The 19,022-nt window shown below is 35.5% G+C and overlaps 3 protein-coding genes across 5 annotated transcripts; all 3 read right to left on the bottom strand.

Annotated features, from left to right (window-relative positions):
* Nucleotides 1–2,642: 2,642 nt before the first annotated feature.
* Nucleotides 2,643–4,779, bottom strand: LOC116017153 (F-box/FBD/LRR-repeat protein At1g13570-like). Of its 3 annotated transcripts, XM_031257684.1 has the most exons (4): nt 4,718–4,779; nt 3,395–4,224; nt 3,146–3,310; nt 2,643–3,052 (listed from the first exon to the last, which is right to left on the bottom strand). In XM_031257684.1, exons 2-4 carry the CDS (start codon nt 4,220–4,222, stop codon nt 2,774–2,776), a joined length of 1,272 nt encoding a protein of 423 aa, XP_031113544.1. In that variant the 5' UTR covers nt 4,223–4,224; nt 4,718–4,779; the 3' UTR covers nt 2,643–2,773. The 3 variants fall into 3 exon arrangements, with proteins under 3 accessions (XP_031113544.1, XP_031113542.1, XP_031113543.1); XM_031257682.1 differs by having other exon boundaries at nt 3,146–4,224; XM_031257683.1 differs by having other exon boundaries at nt 3,146–4,224; nt 4,557–4,777.
* A 202-nt stretch (nt 4,780–4,981) lies between these two features.
* LOC116015849 lies at nt 4,982–6,510 on the bottom strand. The gene is made up of 3 exons (XM_031256018.1): nt 6,314–6,510; nt 5,897–6,125; nt 4,982–5,791 (listed from the first exon to the last, which is right to left on the bottom strand). Exons 1-3 carry the CDS (start codon nt 6,508–6,510, stop codon nt 4,982–4,984), a joined length of 1,236 nt encoding a protein of 411 aa, XP_031111878.1.
* An 8,119-nt stretch (nt 6,511–14,629) lies between these two features.
* Nucleotides 14,630–16,364, bottom strand: LOC116017720 (F-box/FBD/LRR-repeat protein At1g13570-like). The gene is made up of 4 exons (XM_031258346.1): nt 15,686–16,364; nt 15,474–15,571; nt 15,220–15,387; nt 14,630–15,144 (listed from the first exon to the last, which is right to left on the bottom strand). The coding sequence occupies exons 1-4, from the start codon at nt 16,299–16,301 to the stop codon at nt 14,866–14,868; spliced, it is 1,161 nt and encodes a 386-aa protein (XP_031114206.1). The 5' UTR covers nt 16,302–16,364; the 3' UTR covers nt 14,630–14,865.
* Nucleotides 16,365–19,022: the final 2,658 nt, after the last annotated feature.

Raw genomic sequence — 19,022 nt, 5'->3', positions numbered from 1 at the left:
GGCTTAGTAGACTTGTTAGGATTTTTAAAATTTTTAACTTTTCATTTAAGTAAACCGAATGGTTACTTCAATGAATCGTTGAGTATGCTCATTGGAAATATTAAACCCTTTTTAGTTAGTTTGCACGTAGGTTTGCTCTTTTAAAACTTATGATTTTTGGATTTTGATGAATGCTATGAGCAGTAAAATAAAGAAAGAGAGAGATTTTTATAGTGGTTCGGTCAAACCAAGCTTACTCCACTCTTCTTCTTAAAACTCCTAAAGAGGTTTGCACTAATCATTTAGTACAAAGCGTACTTTCAAGCCTTGAACACAAAGTCAGCTTTGAACTTCACAAGTTTTTCAACTCAACCGAGTTTACTTTGTCTCTTTCTACTTCTACCAAGTAGAGTTACAAAAGGTTGAAGATAAATTTCTTCAATCTCCAACTAGAAGACTTCGCTCTTGATGTTCTTGATCTTCATAGTTTGAGCAACACAAGCTTCTAACAATCTGGATATATCTTTGTAGCTTTGGATCTCTGTCACTCACTACAAGAAAAATGCTCATAGACAACGGTTAAAAATTGTTGCCTTTGAGTTAAAATTTCTGTTGTTGAAGCCTTTGTTGTTGTAAGTCCCGCACAAAGATAACGGTTTTTAACCGTTTGCTTTTCTTAAAAAAATGGTTAAAAATCATTGTCTATTGAGTGTTGTTGAAGCTGGTGTTGTTGAAAGTCACGCACATAGACAATGGTTTTTAACCGTTGTTTTTCCTAGAAAAGACAACAGTTAAAAACCATTGTTTGTTGAGTGTTATTGAAACCGGTGTTGTTGTAAGTCCCGCGCAAAGACAACGATTTCTCCAATACCTATAGTTTCCTGTGAGTAATTGTATGTTTTTTTTTAATGTTTGCTGGTCAGAATAAACTTAATTTTAAATGAAGTGGGACCCTTTTTGATTAGCAAATATTATAAACGTAAAAAGAGAAAGTAGATTACATGATGATTAGCAAATATTATAAACGTAAAAAGAGAAAGTAGATTACATGATGCCAAGCAAATCTTCAAATCCAAATATTATAAACGTAAAAAGAGAAAGTAGATTACATGATGCCAAACAAATCTTCAAATCTAATTATAAATACATATAAAAATATGTAATGAGACAATTTGAAGCATATCATATAACCTTCCCATGGTTTCTACTTTCTAGATTATAATAATAAGGAATAAGGGTCAAATAGGCCATTGAACTACACACGAAAATGCAATTAGGCCACTGAACTAGAAAAAAATGTAATTGGGTCCCTAAACTGCACAGAATAATGCAATTGAACCAAAAGTGACCTGTTACCTATTATTTTGCTGAGGTGGAGGTTATTATGTTAAAAATTTTATTTTATTTTATTTTAATAATTTTAAATAATTAAATTTAAAAAAAAATAGACTTCCGTCTCCAGGCTACCGGAACGAAGAACAGTCTTCGTCTCCGGCAGCCTGGAGACGGAAGTGTGGTTTTTTTTTTTTTTTATTAAAATAAAATAAAAAATGATTTTTTAACATAATAACCTCCACGTTGGCTAAATGACAGGTAAACAGGTCACTTTTGGTTGAATTGCATTATTTTGCATAGTTGAGGGATCCAATTGCATTTTTTTCTAGTTCGGTGGCATATTTGACCCTTATTCCTAATAATAATATTATGATCCTTTTCCACCGAGACTCAAACACATGACCTCCCATATGGGAGAACCACTACTCTGCCATCTGAGCACAAGGTGCTTGGCACTTTTTTTAGTTATTTAGTTTTACCATGTAATATAAACTAATTCTGAGAACTCTATAATTGTAATTGTAGATAAAGTATCTCAAGTGCATAAGATGGTCTATGAATGCCTCATTCTGATTATAGTAAGAAAGATTGTTCAAGGCAAGCAGAGTTTTTGGATTAGAATTACAGCAGCCTTTTTGAAATCTGTAAAAGAACCATATGCCCATCTTTTCATCTGTTATGTGCAAGTTGAACAAGATAACAACCATATACCAACTGCACATGGATGATAGCTCTATAGTCTGTCATACTCAAGGAAAAATTCCTAATTTGTTCACTAATAAGGTATAAAGAAGAACACAATCGTAAACAGAGCTTAAAAATACTTTTGCCATCCTCTATGTAATCCAAACTATCCTGAGAATGAATTCAGAAGCAAAGATAATTGGATCTAGAATTATGTACATTTCGTTTATAAATATATCTAAATATGTATAATATTAAATACTATATTAATTACACAAAATTTTGTTTTATGAATGTACATGTCCTGCCAACTATATAATATTTTTTTTAACTATATAATATTTATTATTAAAAAAACAAAAAAAAACAAAAAAAAAAGCCGCTGCTCTGCAGGTTTCCCGCGCCGGAAACCAAAGCCGGTGGACTGGTTTCCGGCGGACTAGCCGAAAACCAGTCCGCCGGACTGGAGAGAGCCGTCCCTCCCTCCACGCGAAGGTCGTTTTCTAGAAAAATATGCTCATTTTCTGTGGTGAACAAAAAATATTTTCTGTTGACCACATTTTTCGGATATTGCCAAACACCAAAAGTCTGAAAATCATTTTTCGAGTTACCAAACACACCCTAAGACCGGAGTGCCGACGAAAAAGACAACAACGAAAATCAATATAAGAAAATAAGGAACTTCATACATGGGATGGTACCTATTTCGAACTAATCCAACATAATTTCAAACTGCGAAACTGAAAATTTTAACCACATAATTTTAGTCACAAGTTCAGAATATGATTTGTGCTTTCCTTGAAGCTCGAGGGAATACCACTAACTCTTTCAAAATATTAGAGACCTCCGAGGGCTCTACTTCCTTGTCCACAAAAGTAACCCTTTCTAGGGCCGGGCAGCACGCAAGTATTAGCTTTACAAAAAGCATTTCAGCTCTCGACCCCTGGAAATATTTCATCTTCAAATCCCGCAAACTGTTAATATCCTCACCCATGCAACTACGTTCTTGCAAATACTTTAAAACTAGGTTGTTGTCCGCAGACACCGTCAGAACCTATACATACAACAAAAACTGAAATAAGTTCAAACCACAACGCTAAGAGTAGCGCAGAAATAAATAAATGTAAATAGACCATTAGTTTCTCACGCTCATCAAAATTTCAAGGCTATGCACTGTAGGAGAGCTGTGAAGCAAGCAAAGGATGCAGGAGATTTGTACCAGATTGGTAAAGCAAATTCCATATACTGTAAGATCCCTCAAGTAGTTGACTTTAACTGGAAGTGTACTCGTAATAGAGTCTGCAGCCAAAAGCTTACCAGCACAGAGAAAAATAATAATGCAACCTAAACACATTGTTCGGGAAATAAGAATAGAAAATCTTAAAAGAGATTGTACCTTGAGATGGTATCCATCCAAAAAAAGGTTTGAAATTAAAGGCCAGTGTTTAAACAAGCTTGCTAAATTGATCCTCTTACCAGGGCCAAAAGATTTAACTTCCATTGGAAATACAAGCTTTGCATATGTAATACTTTTGCAATTCATAAAACAACTCAGTTTAACCCCGTGATTCTTGTAAAGTATCAAGGAGGAAAGTGATGGTGAACAGCCATCAAAGTTCAAGTGATCCATACCACTGCACTTTTCTATGTGCAAAGTTTTAAGCTTTGATGCAGTAAAGATAGAAGCAGAAACCTCTGGCTTGAAAGCAACTTCAATCAAAAAAAGCACCTTGAGATTTTGAAAGCTTCTTATAGTACCACATGGTTGTTTGAAGATACAGTTAGACAGTTCCAATTCTATAAGTTCTTGACACAAGAATACATAAGAGGGAAGCGTATAGAGATCACGACTGGAATTCTCCACTGTGAATTCCCTCAATCCATTTCTTGACAAGTATAGTATCCATAGATCAATGTTTGGGTACTGTGACATGTGTACATCTGAAAGGTCGACATAAAAAGTTAGAATGGGCCCAATATGCTGTAAGAGAATTCGATTGCCTATTCCAACAAAATCATTTTTGGTGACAGTGACTATATCCTTGGGATCAAGTTCAAGATTCGGGTGAGCAGCCCATATGTATCTCCATTTTCTAGACAAAATACTTGTTCTTGCTGCATCTCGAACAGGCAAGTGATCTAGGATGCAGTTTAAAACATCCGTTGGCAAGTTAATAAATCTATCATCCAAGGCCCTCCGCTTGCTATTTCTTGAGATATCCATTTCTAATAAAAGGAGAAACCAGCATTAGAAAATCCAATTGTAAAAGAATAATTTACAATATTTGTTTTAGTTTTCTTTTCATCACCCAAATTCCCTATCTCCTGTGCTTATATCCTTCTATAATACTTAACTTTGAAAAGTTAACCATTTCATATCTGCAAACTATCGCATCCAATGAATACTACTACATGAAAACCCAAACTATTCACCATTCAAGCTCAAAGCAAATATATAAAAAATGGAAAAAGAATAAACAGAGTGAATTGAACTATATCACTATCTTCTCCCTTCTACATGGTGAAAAATAAACAAATAGAACCTGGTTAGAGCCCACCTCTTAGTCTCAGGGTTAGAGTATTTTTAAACAAAGGGCTGGAAGATCAAATTGAAGCTAAAGTAAACAAAAAACTGAATTTTTTTTTACTAACAGCAAAGAAGATAAACACAATAATAGCTTGTATTGAAGTATTTAACGCTACTAAATGCTGGAAACACCTGAACGGAGACGGTCGGATCTTCGACGGAGCACAAGGCAGGTCCGAATGTCTTCCAAGACTCCACCGCCTCCACGTGGTGTCGTGGGTAAAAATCAATTTTAGGGTTTTAACTACATTTGTTAATCATGGGTAAAAATTAGTTGGGTAACCAGACCATCTCACGGGTCTCAATTTGTGAGTGGGTTGAATATTTAATTTTTTTTTGAAAGAGGTTGAATATTTAATTAATTAGTTAAAATTTTTTTTTTTTGAGAAAAAAGACTTAATTTATTGAATCCGATAAAAGACAGTCAACAAGAAACTGAGGAGGGGTATCAAACCACTCCCCGCAACCTGACATAGAAACGGCCTCACGAGCAAGTAGGTGTGCGGCACGATTCGCAGATCGCTTAGCAAAATAGAAGTCTACACCCTCGATCATAGATGCAACTTCTTTTACATCATCAATAATAAAACCAAAACTAGAAACAAAAGAACTTGAAGTTAATGCATAATAGACAAGTTGAGAATCAGTTTCGATGTCCACATCTCCCATCCCAGTTCCCTTTAGCCAGCTTAACGCTTCTCGAATGCACACAGCCTCGGCCTCTTGGACACTAAAATTGCCATTGAACCGGAGAGACTTAGCTGCTAAAAAGATACCTCCTTCAGCACGTAACAACCACCCTAATCCCATAGCTTTGTTTTGGGAGTCCATAGCAACATCAGTATTTAGTTTTAACCGGCCATTAATTGGGGGCCTCCATCTCTGCAGTAAAGGTTCATTCCTAGTGGACACTACACAAGGCTCCAGCGCTGCAGTCCAGTTCGTCAAGAAAGAGATGGACGACTGAACCATAGCATTGCAGTTGAAAATCTCCCCTTTCCATACTGTTGCATTTCTGCTGTTCCATAGACCCCAACACAACACAACAAATTTACTTTTCATATCTTCATGCAAGGTGGCTATCAAATTTAAAAACCATTCAGAAGTAGTACCTTGAGCATTAACAGAGGAAGAAATTCCCAGATTAGTCCACATACTCACTGCATGCTGGCATTCCATAAACAAATGACAAGTTGTCTCCTCACTCTGACCACACATATGACAAACTAGTGAGCAATGAATGTTCTTTGTACGTAAAACATCACAGGTTGGAAGTATAGACATGGCAAGCTGCCAACAAAAAATCTTCACCTTGGGAGGAACTCTTAGATTCCAAATAATGCGCCATGGCCGATCATCATGCACCTCCCCTAGCAGCATTCGATAACAAGATTTTACAGTGTAAGCACCTTTCGGCTCCTTGTACCAAACCCATGCATCATGTGGTCGTCGTATGCTCACCGGAATGCTTAAGATAATATGAGCATCCCGCTCATTAAAAATATCTTTCACGCAATCCTCATCCCATCCGGTGCCCTGGCTGTCAATTAGTTAAATTTTTAACTAATGAGTTTTATTCTTTGAACTCATTAATTAAAGATCTTTCCGTTCCACTGATTGAGAGCAGACGGTCTTACACAAGTTTTTGCCTTGAAAATTAATCATAGCTATTTGAAAGTATATTTTGCATGAAACTCATCTTATGATCCTATGAGCATACAAAATTACAAATACTCAAAAATCATACTTAAAAGAATGTAAATTGGAATCTTATATGGAAGACCAGACAAATCAACAGAATCAAGTTCTTTATGTGGCTTATAACTCACGGCCCCATTATGTGTAATGCTGAACGGAAATGGAGACATCTTACTGCTTCTGACTACTGCCACCTTTGCCGGGATGTCACTGAAGGCATTGATCATGTGCTACGTAAATGCCCCGCAGCCATGGAGGTTTGGAAAGCTCTAATGCCACCTCAGGCCTTTGAGGGAGAAATTCAAATAAACTGTAAGTTGTGGATCATGAAAAATCTTAGGGTCAGAGGTAGGAGACACGGTTTTTTGGATTGGAGTGCAGCCTTCAGCGTTATTTGTTGGCAACTCTGGAAATGGAGAAATTCAATGGTGTTCAGAAATGAAACTCTCCACGAAAACATAAAGGTTAATAAAATCAGAAATTACTGCATGGGAATTCACACAGCTCTCGAACGCAACCCGATATTCACTAGTCAACTTGGGGAACAAAGAAGCTCTATCCTTCACTGGAACAAACCGGAATCTGGCTGGATCGCCGTAAATGTTGACGGAAGCAGCAGACCAAGTAAGAAGAAGGCAGGCTGTTGTGGCATCCTGAGAAACCATACTCAATGTTGCTAGAGCATTGCGGTTTCAAGCATCTCTTCCGATTGAGTTTTGGGGGCAATGTGTACTGCATGCTGTCTATATTATTAACAGATTACCCTCACCAGTGATAGAGTTATCCACTCCATTTAGTAGGTTATATGGAAAGAATCCAGTTCTTGAGAATATCAAAGTATTTGGTTGTCTCTGCTATGCTGCCAATATGTTACCTTCAAAGCACAAAATGGCTGAGCGAGGCAAGAAATGTGTGTTTGTTGGCATGCCTGCTCATACTAAGGGGTATCTGTTATATGATCTGGCTGACAAAGTCACTCTTGTTTCAAGGGACGTGGTGTTTTATGAATCACATTTCCCATTCTCTAATGATACGCTTACACAGCAAGCCTTCCAGCCATCTGATGAGCCTTCTCTTCCAATTATACCTATCTCTACTTCCATTGAATATGAAGGTTGTGACTTGCACTCTGATGATGCTCCGGAAATTGATCATGTTCCAGGAGGTGTCACAAGTCCTATTGGATCTGAATTCACACCATCTCATGAGTCTATCCAAGAGCAGACTGAGGGGGTGACACAAAATAGAACTTTAGTACCAGATATGGCATGCCCTACAGAGTCTACCTCACAAGAAACTACTGCTAATGACACACTTAATGAGCTGCCCAGAAGGTCTGAGAGGCACCATTGAGCTCCCACTAGACTACATGACTATTATTGTGAAGCAGTAGTCAACAAAGGCTCGTCGCCTCACCCCTTATCAAAAGTGATATCCTTTGATACATTAGACTCTTCTCACAGAAGGTTTTCCATGGCAATGACAAATATTGATGAACCAAAAACCTATAATCAAGCTATCAAGGATGACAATTGGAAAAGAGCCATGAACGCAGAAATACAAGCCTTGCAGGATAACCAAACATGGGAGTTAACTGATTTGCCAACCGGGAAAACTCCTATAGGATGCAAGTGAGTGTACGAAATCAAGCTAAGAGCGGATGGATCCATCGAAAGGCACAAAGCTCGCCTAGTTGCGAAAGGATACACTCAACAACTAGGGATTGATTACATAGAGACGTTCTCCCCTGTTGCAAGAATCACTACGATTCGAACGTTTCTAGCTGCTGCTACATCCAGAGCATGGCATATCCATCAATTATACATTAATAACGCCTTCTTGCATGGCGACTTAACAGAGGAAGTGTACATGCTTCCACCTCCAGGGTTCCAGACTAAGAAGCCAAACCAAGTCTGCATATTACTCCGGTCATTGTATGGCCTCAAGCAGGCTAGTCGCCAGTGGAATGCCAAACTTAGCAGTGCCCTATCTGATATGGGATTTATTCAGTCCAAGTCTGATCCATCTTTGTTCACCAAAGGCAAAGGTAACGATTTCATGGCAGTGCTTGTGTATGTAGATGACATACTCGTCACAAGCCCTGTGCTTTCTCTAATTGAAGACCTAAAAAGGGTCCTTGATGGTGCATTCAAAATCAAGGACCTGGGTAAGCTTGGTTACTTCCTATGCATTGAGGCAAAATTGAATGAAGTAGGGTTGAATCTTTGCCAAAGGAAGTATGCGTTGGAAATCTTAGCTGAGGAAGGTTTTCTGAGTAGCAAGCCAGTAAGTACTCCAATGGTCCCAGGCCACCATTTACAACACAATGATGGCTCACTTCTCAAAGATGCTACTAGATTAGAAGACTGGTTGGCCGCCTGCTATATTTAACGGCAACCAGGCCAGATATAACCTACGCAGTCCAACAGCTAAGTCAATTCGTTGATTCTCTAACGGACAAGCACCTAAGCGCAGCTCACAGAGTACTCCGATATATTAAGGGTGCTCCTGGACAGGGGCTATTTTATCCGAAAGGTGGAGAAACACAACTCAACATTTTTTCAGACTCAGACTGGGCATCATGTGTAGAAACTCGACGATCCATAACCGGTTACTACATATTCCTTGGCACTGCCTTAATCTCATGGAAATCCAAGAAACAACCAACCATTTCTCGGTCCTCTTCCGAAGCAGAGTACAGAGTTTTGGCTGCCACTGTATGTGAGGCACAATGGATCACATTTCTCCTTACAGATTTGCAGATAACCCCTGAGAAGCCGGCGACCATGTTTTGTGATAACCGGTCTGCTGTAGCCATGGCGGAAAACCACGTGTTCCACGAAAGAACGAAACATATCGAGATAGATTGCCATCTCATACGGGAGAAAGTATCTAATGGGTTGATCAAGCTACTGCCAATCTCCTTACAAAATCAAATAGCTGATGGTTTTACAAAACCTTTACCTGCGCCACAGTTCAAGATGTTTGTTTCTAAGCTGGGCATCCAGAATCTGCATGGTCCAGCTTAGGGGAGGGTAATAGAGGATGGATATTTTAGTGAAAGGATAGAATAGTATTTACCCTCTTTCTGGTTGTTATAACCGTTCTTGGGTACCATCTTGCATGTATATATACACTGTGTTCTTCCCGCTCTCAAGTGGTTGTTCATAATATGAAATAATACAGTTCAGCTTTCCCTTCCTGTACACTTCTCTCTTCAATCACCAAAAGGGGCAAGCCCCTTAATCCAAGTAGCTAGGTATCCCCCCAAGGTTAATCTCACAAATACCATTAACACCTTTGACAATACAACTGTGTGAGACCTTGGCCTACATTGAAGAATGCAATATGGCGAGGTTATCCCACCCACCAATTAGGGAACCCTCAAGTATTGACAAGTCAAAGCATTACTAATTCCACCAGTGGTATGAGCATGATAGTGATGAGTGTTAAGCGTTGAAAAGGGAATCGAGCTCTTGTTTAATTAAGGGGGCTCAAAGATTTCATAGATTTGGACAAGGTGGTAGATATGAATGTTTGGAGTTTGGGAGGGGAATGAATGAATGATAGACAAGCCTAGGGCTCGATTGAAAAACAAAAAACAAAAAGTCAATGTTCAATGTACTCATTGGTGGGTGAAACCTCATAGAAAAGGCAAACAGAGATGGAATCTATGTGGGGTTTATGGGTGACCTAACCAATCAGATAAAACATCAAATAGAGTCCATTGTATTTACTAACAAAGATTTGACCACAATAGGGGTTGCTTATCAAGATGTCTTAGTTATCTCAATGGACATCAACAACACTATTATCCAAAAGGTACTAGGGGATACTAGTAGTAGGGTGAATGTGATGTATCATGGCATGCTTTTAAAGTTAAAACTTTCATATAACCAACTGCAACCTGTTTGAACCCCATAACTAGTGTTCACAGGCGATACATCGAAGTAAAATATTTGATCACTATACTAGTTGAGTTGAGACTAAGCCAAGTTGTTTAAAGGATGACTATAGAGTTGGTGGTAGCTAAGTTGGCCATTAAACATGACATCATCTTGGGTCAATAGCATTTGACAAATTTCGAGTCCCCCCATATCCATGTATCACCTCTATATGAAATTCTGTAATCCAAAGGGAAGAGGGGTTAGCTCGAATGTTGTACACCCTCTAGATGCGAGGTGGCAGTAATGGATTGAAACATTGCTTGAGTTTCTATCTAAGAGGCATATAAGTAAAAGGAAATGCCTAAAAGGTGCTAACTACCCAACCCAAAAAGTGAAGGCATAAGGAGTAGAGCTAAGACACCACACGACATGGGAAAGTGAGGTAGAAATAAAGGTTCGAAGAATCGATCACCTACATTGCTACCTGGTGTGGGGCAAAAGGGTACTTGCTACCCAACACTTGAAGAAGATAAAGTGAATTCATATTAGGGGGTGGGGGGACCAGGATGGGTCGTGTTCGAAAGAAAGAAGCTGGTAATGAGGGTTCAAAATAGCACCCAAGTTGTTGCTTGGCATGGGCAAAAATGGTACTAGCTACTGAGTGCCCAATTTTATTTATTTTTTAAAAAGAAGAAAAAGGTGATAGCATAAAAATGAAAGCTAGGACACCCGCATTTTGAGGAGGTGAGATGGCAGCAAATATTTGGAAATCACCTAAGTTGCTATTTGTGAGGTCTAGAAGCAAAGGGAAAAAGCTCTAAATGATACCAACTAACCATCACCTGAAGAAAAAAAAAAGTGAAGGGCATAAGGGGTTAGTCAAGATGCTACACATCCTGGGGAAGTAGGGTGGAAGCAAAGGTTAAGGGAAGAGGTGGAGCCAAAGGTAGATGGTCAAGGATGCAGGTCAAAAAATCTTAAGCTTGGGAACTAAAAAATTCATGGCGATTCGGGTAGGTTTGTATTGCTTGTGATTAAACAGAACCCAAGGGTGAACATGCCCGAGGAAAAAGTAATAGCACATGTAGAAATTTTGGAGGATAAGACATCTAATGTCATCGACAAATTCTAGTATAGGCAGTGTAGTGTGTTTCCCCCTAGAGACCACACATGACATAAACCATGCAAACCCAATCCCCACAACTTGCGAGGTCGTTAAAGCCGCATGAAGGTGTGGGGTACAAGTTTGATTGGGGGGAGGGGGTCTGGCTTAGAGACTTCGGGGATCTAGAGTCTAACATGTTAAGGGCATATGTCGATTTAGTTAAAATATAATAGTTTTTTATACATGTATAGAAAGCCAAAGTCAAGGTTCAAAAAGTTGATCTATACCCAAAGTCAAGAATCAAACCCTTGACGTTTCGTTAAGGATGAATGAGTCTCTTCTACTCAACCACATCCCCAACTTATGGCTATCTTTCTCCACAATTATGTGCACCAAGATATAAAGCCTTAAGGAGGTGTTTGGTTGGATGGAAAACTGGATGGAAAACGTTTTCCTTTAGTTTGAGGAAATAGATTTTCTTTTGTTTGGTTGGATTGGAAACATTTTTCATTGGAAAACATTTTTTTCAAGAATGAAGAAAACATTTTCCTTTACCACCAGGTATTTTATTTTTCATGAAAAGCAATTAGGACAATTAATGCCCTTACCAACTTTTTTTTTAATTACCAGTATTATTATTGTGTAGGGGTATAATTATCTTTATACTCATTATTTCAAATCCAACCAAACAATTGAATTTATATTCCCAGTAATTTCTTTTTCACCAAGCAAACAAGAATTTTTTGCACTTTTAGTCTGATGTGTAGCAAAAATGAGTGATGGTGAGTGTACGGGTGTGAAAAGTCGTTCCGCTGAGGATTGGGGGTTATGGCACGCAATATGCAATCACAAAACTAGGCACTAGTACAAGGAAATCAACAAGAAGCTAAACAAACGACAATGAGGTAGAACAAACACATATAAACAATAGATGAGTGCAAAATAAAGAAATAAGACTCAAGTTAGGGGCATTACCATCTAGATGCTTTAACACTTAAGTTTGGGGGAAGAACATTAACCCTAGGTTCTCAAGGCTAGCACAAAGGAATCCAAGTTTTCACAAGGATTAGAACAAAGGTTGCCCCATTTCCATGATGTACCAACCTAAGTTCTTAAAGAACAAAAGCTATTTTGCCCCAATTCTACCCCTATTTCCATAGAAGAGAAAATGGGTTTGAGATTGGATTGGCTTAAGTCTTCCATCCAACTTCCATTGAAATGAAAGACTTTCCAAAGACAAGCAATAATCATTGGCCATTAACTATTGAGAGATAGAAATAAATCCAATTCAAACTCAAGAACCCTAGGTGGGTTTCTTCCCCTTTTACACAATAATCAAAACTTAAGCATCAAAATAGATAATACAACCCTAACTCAAGCCCATAAACTAACTACTCATGATTAAATAGCATAAAGAACACAAAAACACAAGTAATAAACATAAATCTTGCAAAAGAAAAGCGATAAAGGAAAGAAAACTTCTCTATTGAAATGGGATGAAGAATCTTGAAATCCAAGCTTCAAATCCAAGATTACAAGCTCCAAAAGTGTTAAAATACATAGATCTAAGCCTAATCTAACCTAAAAATATGAAAGGGAGTGAATGGGAGTGTTTAGGGTTCAACCATGGGTCAAAACCGTGTTCAAAATGCTCAAAACGAGCTTAAATAGTGAGTAGAGCAGGTCCCAAACGGCCTGGTAAACGGTCGTTTGTGTGGCCATATGACTCCTCTTCAAAAACAGCATTTTTTTCACTGTAATTCGGCCTAAAACAAACGGCCATGCATACGGCCGTATGGGAGGCCGTATGCCAGCTCTCCAGAAATTGCATTTTCGAACTCTGTGCAGCTGCTTTGACTTCTAGGCTGTTTTTCACCATTTTCCGTTCAGAATTACGAACGTTGTATTTCTAGCAAAGTTTTATCCCTTGAAGTATTCTTTCCAATGGTCCAAAGATCACATAATTTAGACATTCCTAGGCTGAGATATGATCCAATTACTAAGATGTCGACGTGCAGAAATTTCAACACCTTGATCTTTTGCTTCTCTTTTGTTTTAGTTTGCCCAAATGACCAATACCATTGCAAATACAAGTCTTAGGCTCCCTTGGAAGTGTTGCATCCATATCCATAACTTCTCCTTGACTCCCATTGACTCCAAATGCATCCAAAATGCATGAAAATCATCATCTTTGCTTCCAATGCTTTCCAAACTAAAATCCTTGCAAAATAACAACAAATAAGCACTAATTCTCATGAAAATTGGAATGACATATAAACAAAATGACTTAGTGAAAGGGAGAAAAATATAGACGAATGAGCACTTATCATAGTCCCACGACTATAGTGGCACTTGCAGAATTGGTCCACAACTTTCGAATTTTGCAATTTTGGTCCACGACTATTGCTTTTGTTGCAAAAATGGTTCTTTCAAGTTTCAACAGCTTTTCAGTCAACTACTTGCCGGAAAACAAAAACCGGCAGATTTTCTGGCATTTTTTTGCCGGAAAAAAAAAATTCCCCTTTGAAGTAGGATTAAAATGGACATTTATAAAAAAACTTATTAAAGTTAAAATTAATTCATTTCTAAAAACATATGTAGCCAATTTAATTATTTTGATTTTGGTAAACTAAAACAAAATAATTTTTTTTTGGTAAACATATGTAGCAAATTGGATACATATTGTACCCAATTTTGAATAATTTTGCCCAGTAGTAACATTTGCAACCACAAATTTCCGTACGAATAATTAATATTATTCAAATTTATTTTTAGTTTTTAGTTTAAATTTAATCTTAATAATATTATATTTGTTGATCTTGAATTTGTACTAATAATTTTGAATTTGTACTTAATTTTACTAAGACTAAATCGGCTACGTAAGTTTTTAAAAATAAATTAGTTTTAACTTTAATTAGTTTACTAAAATAAAAAAATTAAATTGGCAACATATGTTTTTAGGAATGAATTAAGTTAAAAATTTGTTTTTTAGAAATGCCTATTTTAATCCTACTTGAAAGAGAAATTTTTTTGCGAGAAATTGACGAAAAATCAGCCGGACTTTTTTCTAGCAAAAAATTGCCGGAAAATCCGCCGAATTTTGCTTTCCGGCTAGTAGTTACCTGAAAAGAAGCCGAAAGGTCCATTTTTGCAACAAAAAAATAGTCGTGAACTAAAATTATAAAGTTTAAAAGTCGTGGACCAATTCTGCAAGTGATACTATAGTTGTGGGATTAAAAGTGCAAATAATTCATTTTTCTGGATTTATTTTTCATGAAATTTCAATTCCATTTTAATAGATAAAGAATAAAATAGGAATGCTATTTCACTATGATTGCAATCGATAAGGGATAGAATAGGAAATGTTGTTCCCTAAACCAAACATGCGGTTAAAGTATTACGCCAAGAAATATCACTTACTACATTCTAGTGCAGTTGGCTTTGGAGAAACTATTCAAACCAAACCTCAAAAAGCTGTGGTGAGAAGGCAAGACAAAAACTTGATCAAATCATAAGATGTCTCAACAGCTCATTGAGACTACATTTCAAATTGAGAAACCAAAAACATTAACCAGATTTTAGTCACAGGTTCAGAACACAATTTGCGCTTTCCTTGAAGCTCGAGGGAACAACAACAACTCTTTCAAAATATTTGAGACCTCCGAGGGCAATACTTTATTATCCACAAAAGTGATCCTTTCTAGTGATGAGCAGCATGAAAGTATAAGCTTCACAAAAAGAATTTCAACTCTTGACCCCTGGAAAAATTTGATCATCAATGTCTGCAAACTGTTAATATCTTCGCTCATACCGCTATGTTCTTGCAAATACTGTAAAGCAAGGTTGTCGCTTGCAGTCACTGAAGGGATCTATAACACAAAAATTGAAATAAGTTCAAACCAAAACCGGAAGAAATAAATGGAAATGGAGGATCATTTTCCCACCTTTGCCGCCCAAATTTGAGGGCTATGCACCCCAGGAGAGCTATGAAGCAAGCAAAGAATGCAAGAGATTTGTTCCAGATCGGTAAAGTTAATTCCAAACAATATAAGTTCCCTTAAGCTATTAACTTTAACTGGAAGAGCACTCGTAACCGAACCTGCAGCCAAAAGCTTTGCACCAGAGAAAAATTAAAACACAACCAAAATATATCATTTGGGAAATAAACACGGAGAATATATCTTTAAAGGAAATGCACCTTGAGATGGTGTCCATCCAAAGTAAGCTTTGAAATTTGAGTCCAGTGCTCAAAAAGGCTTGTTAAATTGATCCTTTCATTACGGTGAAGAGATTCAACTTCCATTGGCAATCCTAGATATGCAGAGGTTATTCTTTTGCAATGCATAAAACAACCCAGTTTAACCCCATGATTCATACGAAGTACCAAGTACAAAAGTGATTTTGAACAACCTTCAAAGTTCAAGTGATCTATACCGGTGCACTTAGTTAAGCCCAAATACCATAGCTTTGAGGCAGTAAAAATAGAAGCAGAAACCTCTGGCTTGAAAGCAACTTGAGTCAAATACAGCTGCTTAAGATTTTGAAAGCTTCTTATAGTACCACATGGTTGTTTGAAGATACAGTTAGACAGATCCAGAACCGTAAGTTCTTGACACAAGAATACATAAGAGGGAAGTGCATAGAGATCAGGACTGGAATTCTCCACTGTGAGGTCCCTCAATCCATTTCTTGACAGGTATAGTATCCATAGATCAATATTTGGGTACCGAGTCATGTCCACAAGTGAAATATCGACACCAAAAGTTAGAATTGGTCCGGTGTGCTGTAAGAGAATGTCATTGACTATGCCAACAAAATCATTCTTGGAGCTAGTGACTATATTCTTGGGATTGAGTACAAGATTCGGGTGACCAGCCCATATGTATCTCCATTTTCTAGACAAAATACTTGTTCTTGCTGCATCTCGAACAGGCAAATGATCTAGGATGCAATTTAAAACATCCGTTGGCAATTTATTAAATACATCTTCCATGGTCCTCTGTTTGTTATTTCTTGAGATTTCCATTTCTAATAAAAAGAGAAACCAACATTAGAAAATCCAATTGTAAAAAAATAGTTTACAGTTTCCTTTTCATCACCCAAATTCCCATCTCTAAATGTGGGTATACCTTCTAATCTTGAAAAGTTAATCATTTGAGAATGGGGTGTTTGTAAATAGTTGTAAGCTGATAGATGTTAGCTGGCTGAATTAATTAGTTTGACTAGTTGATAGTATTAGCTGATTGTAGAAAGATGTTTGATAAATAGCTATTAGCTGATTACATACAAAATGATTTTTTCTCAAAAAACTTATTGAAATAGCTACTTTGAGTAGCTTTTTAAACTTTAGCGTTTTGGAACTATAAGCTATTACAAAAAGCTAATTAATGAAATACCAACTTGGTTATTTAACCAAGTCAAACAGCTCATAGTGATAAAACAAACCAGAATTGGGTGATAGGCTAATTATTTTATCAAAATGGGCAATATAATAATGACAGTGACACTTATATTTGCAAACTATCCAATCAATACATGAAAACCCCAGCTTGAAGCATATATATAAAAAAAAAAAAAAGAAACATGGTTGAATACTACAATATCACTACCTTCTCCCTTCTACATTTGTACATGGTAGAAAATTAAGAAATAGAATCTGGTTAAAGTGTTAGTTAATAGCAGGGCCAACCTCTCAGGGTTAGAGTGTTTCTCTTGAATTTTAGGCTCAAAGACAATGCAATGGAAGAGAAAAAAACATAGGTCTTAAATGTCAGGAAAATCAAACTGAAGCTAAAGTAAAAAAAACTGAAAATTTGTAGTAACTGAAAACTGAATCAAATAAAATAAAAACAAGTTTATCTTGTTTGGAAGTATTAGCGCTACTAAATACAAATAATGGTAGAAATACCTGAACAGAGACGGTCGGATTATTCGACGGAGCACAAAAGCAGGTCCGATTCATCCGAATGAAACTTTTAAAGACTTTTAAATACTTTAAAAGTCTAGTCCAATTCGTGTGTGTGTATATATATATATATATATGTATACTAGTATTTTGTACGCGCGATGCGCGAAAATTTATGCCCAATATTAAAATATTAATAAATAAAAATAATTAAAATGTATAATTCAAATTATATATACACAAATAATATATGTATTTCATACACACATATATGATTTACCATTCATAGAAATTTAATTAAAATATAATCAACCATTAAATAGAAATTAATAATTTAAATAAAATGACAATTAAATAATAGGAAAAAGATATGATAGATATAGGTGTAGGGTAATAATGATGGAGTTAAAACTAACGGTGTTATAACGGTGTAGTGGTAGTTTTGTATAACAAGAATGTAGTAGGGACAATTTTGTCTAATAACATTGAAGTGTACAACATTTAAAGTAAAATGTACACATTTATTAGCATCCAAAAAGAGGGGCATAAATCAAGAATATAACCTTGATTGAGACTTATTATGTTTTTAAATATATATATATATATATATATATATATATATTATTAAAACAGAAGTGCTAACTTTTCCGCTCATTTTAATTCAAAAAATTTGAAATCGGTCAATCTGATATTATATAATAATTCCAAATTCTAGCATTCCTTATCATTCTTTATTTATGGATAAAATTGACAAAAATATTCAAAATATAATTTCATTCCTTATTATACACGGAAATTAATGAAATACTTTATTCAATTCCATTCTTGTATGGATTTCTTATTTATGTACATATATTAACAATCAAATTACTATATGATGTATATCATAGTATATTCAAAAAAAAATTATATTATGTTAATGTACGTAATTAAATTCCTCTCATGATAATAGTCAAAAAAAATTCAACAATCAAATTACTATATGATGTATATTATAGTATTAAAAAAATATTACTATATTATGTTAATGTACGTAATTAAATTCCTCTCATGATAATATTCAAAAAAATAAAAATTCCAACAATCAAATTACTATATGATGTATATTATAGTATTAAAAAATATTACTATATTATGTTACTGCTCGTAATTAAATTCTTCTCATGATAATATTCAAAAAAAAATTCCAACAATAAAATTACTATATGATGTATATTATAGTATTAAAAAAATATTACTATATTATGTTAATGTACGTAATTAAGTTCCTCTCATGATAATATTAAAAAAAAATTCCAACAATCAAATTACTATATGGTGTATATTATAGTATTAAAAAAATATTACTATACTATTTTAATATACGTAAAATTCTAACAATAAAATTACTATATGATGTATATATTATAGTATTCAAAAAAAATATTACTATATTATATTAATGTACGTAATTAAATTCCTCTCATGATAATATTAAAAAAAAATCCAACAATCAAATTACTATATCATTTATATTATAGTATTAAAAAAATATTACTATATTATGTTAAATTAATGTACTTAATTAAATTCCTCTCATAATAATATTAAAAAAAATAAAAGTTCCAACAATCAAATTACTATATGATGTATATTATAGTACTAAAAAAATATTACTATATTATGTTAGTGTAGGTAATTAAATTCCTCTCGTGATAATATTCAAAAAAAAAAATTTCAACAATCAAATTACTATATGATGTATATTATAGTATTAAAAAAAATATTACTATATTATGTTAATGTACGTAATTAAATTTCTCTCATTATAATATTCAAAAAAATAAAAATTTCGACAATCAA

Source organism: Ipomoea triloba, chromosome 4, assembly GCF_003576645.1.
Source record: "Ipomoea triloba cultivar NCNSP0323 chromosome 4, ASM357664v1".
Taxonomy (NCBI): Eukaryota; Viridiplantae; Streptophyta; class Magnoliopsida; order Solanales; family Convolvulaceae; genus Ipomoea; species Ipomoea triloba.
Note: the sequence above shows the minus strand (reverse complement) of the source record. Positions and strands in the feature narration are given on the sequence as shown.

Bases quoted from the DNA above. Each gene is read 5' to 3' on its own strand.
- LOC116017153 (XM_031257682.1), bottom strand. From the start codon at position 4,222: ATGGATATCTCAAGAAATAGCAAGCGGAGGGCCTTGGATGATAGATTT. The intron at 3,053-3,145 runs GTGAGAAACTAA...TTGTATGTATAG, and splicing joins GCCTTGAAATTTTGATGAGC to GTTCTGACGGTGTCTGCGGA.
- LOC116015849 (XM_031256018.1), bottom strand. From the start codon at position 6,510: ATGATCAATGCCTTCAGTGACATCCCGGCAAAGGTGGCAGTAGTCAGA. The intron at 6,126-6,313 runs GTAATTTTGTAT...ACTAATTGACAG, and splicing joins AGTATGATTTTTGAGTATTT to CCAGGGCACCGGATGGGATG. The intron at 5,792-5,896 runs GTGAAGATTTTT...ATGTGTGGTCAG, and splicing joins ATCTAAGAGTTCCTCCCAAG to AGTGAGGAGACAACTTGTCA.
- LOC116017720 (XM_031258346.1), bottom strand. From the start codon at position 16,301: ATGGAAATCTCAAGAAATAACAAACAGAGGACCATGGAAGATGTATTT. The intron at 15,388-15,473 runs GTGCATTTCCTT...TCTGGTGCAAAG, and splicing joins TGGATGGACACCATCTCAAG to CTTTTGGCTGCAGGTTCGGT. The intron at 15,145-15,219 runs GTGGGAAAATGA...TTTGTGTTATAG, and splicing joins CTCAAATTTGGGCGGCAAAG to ATCCCTTCAGTGACTGCAAG.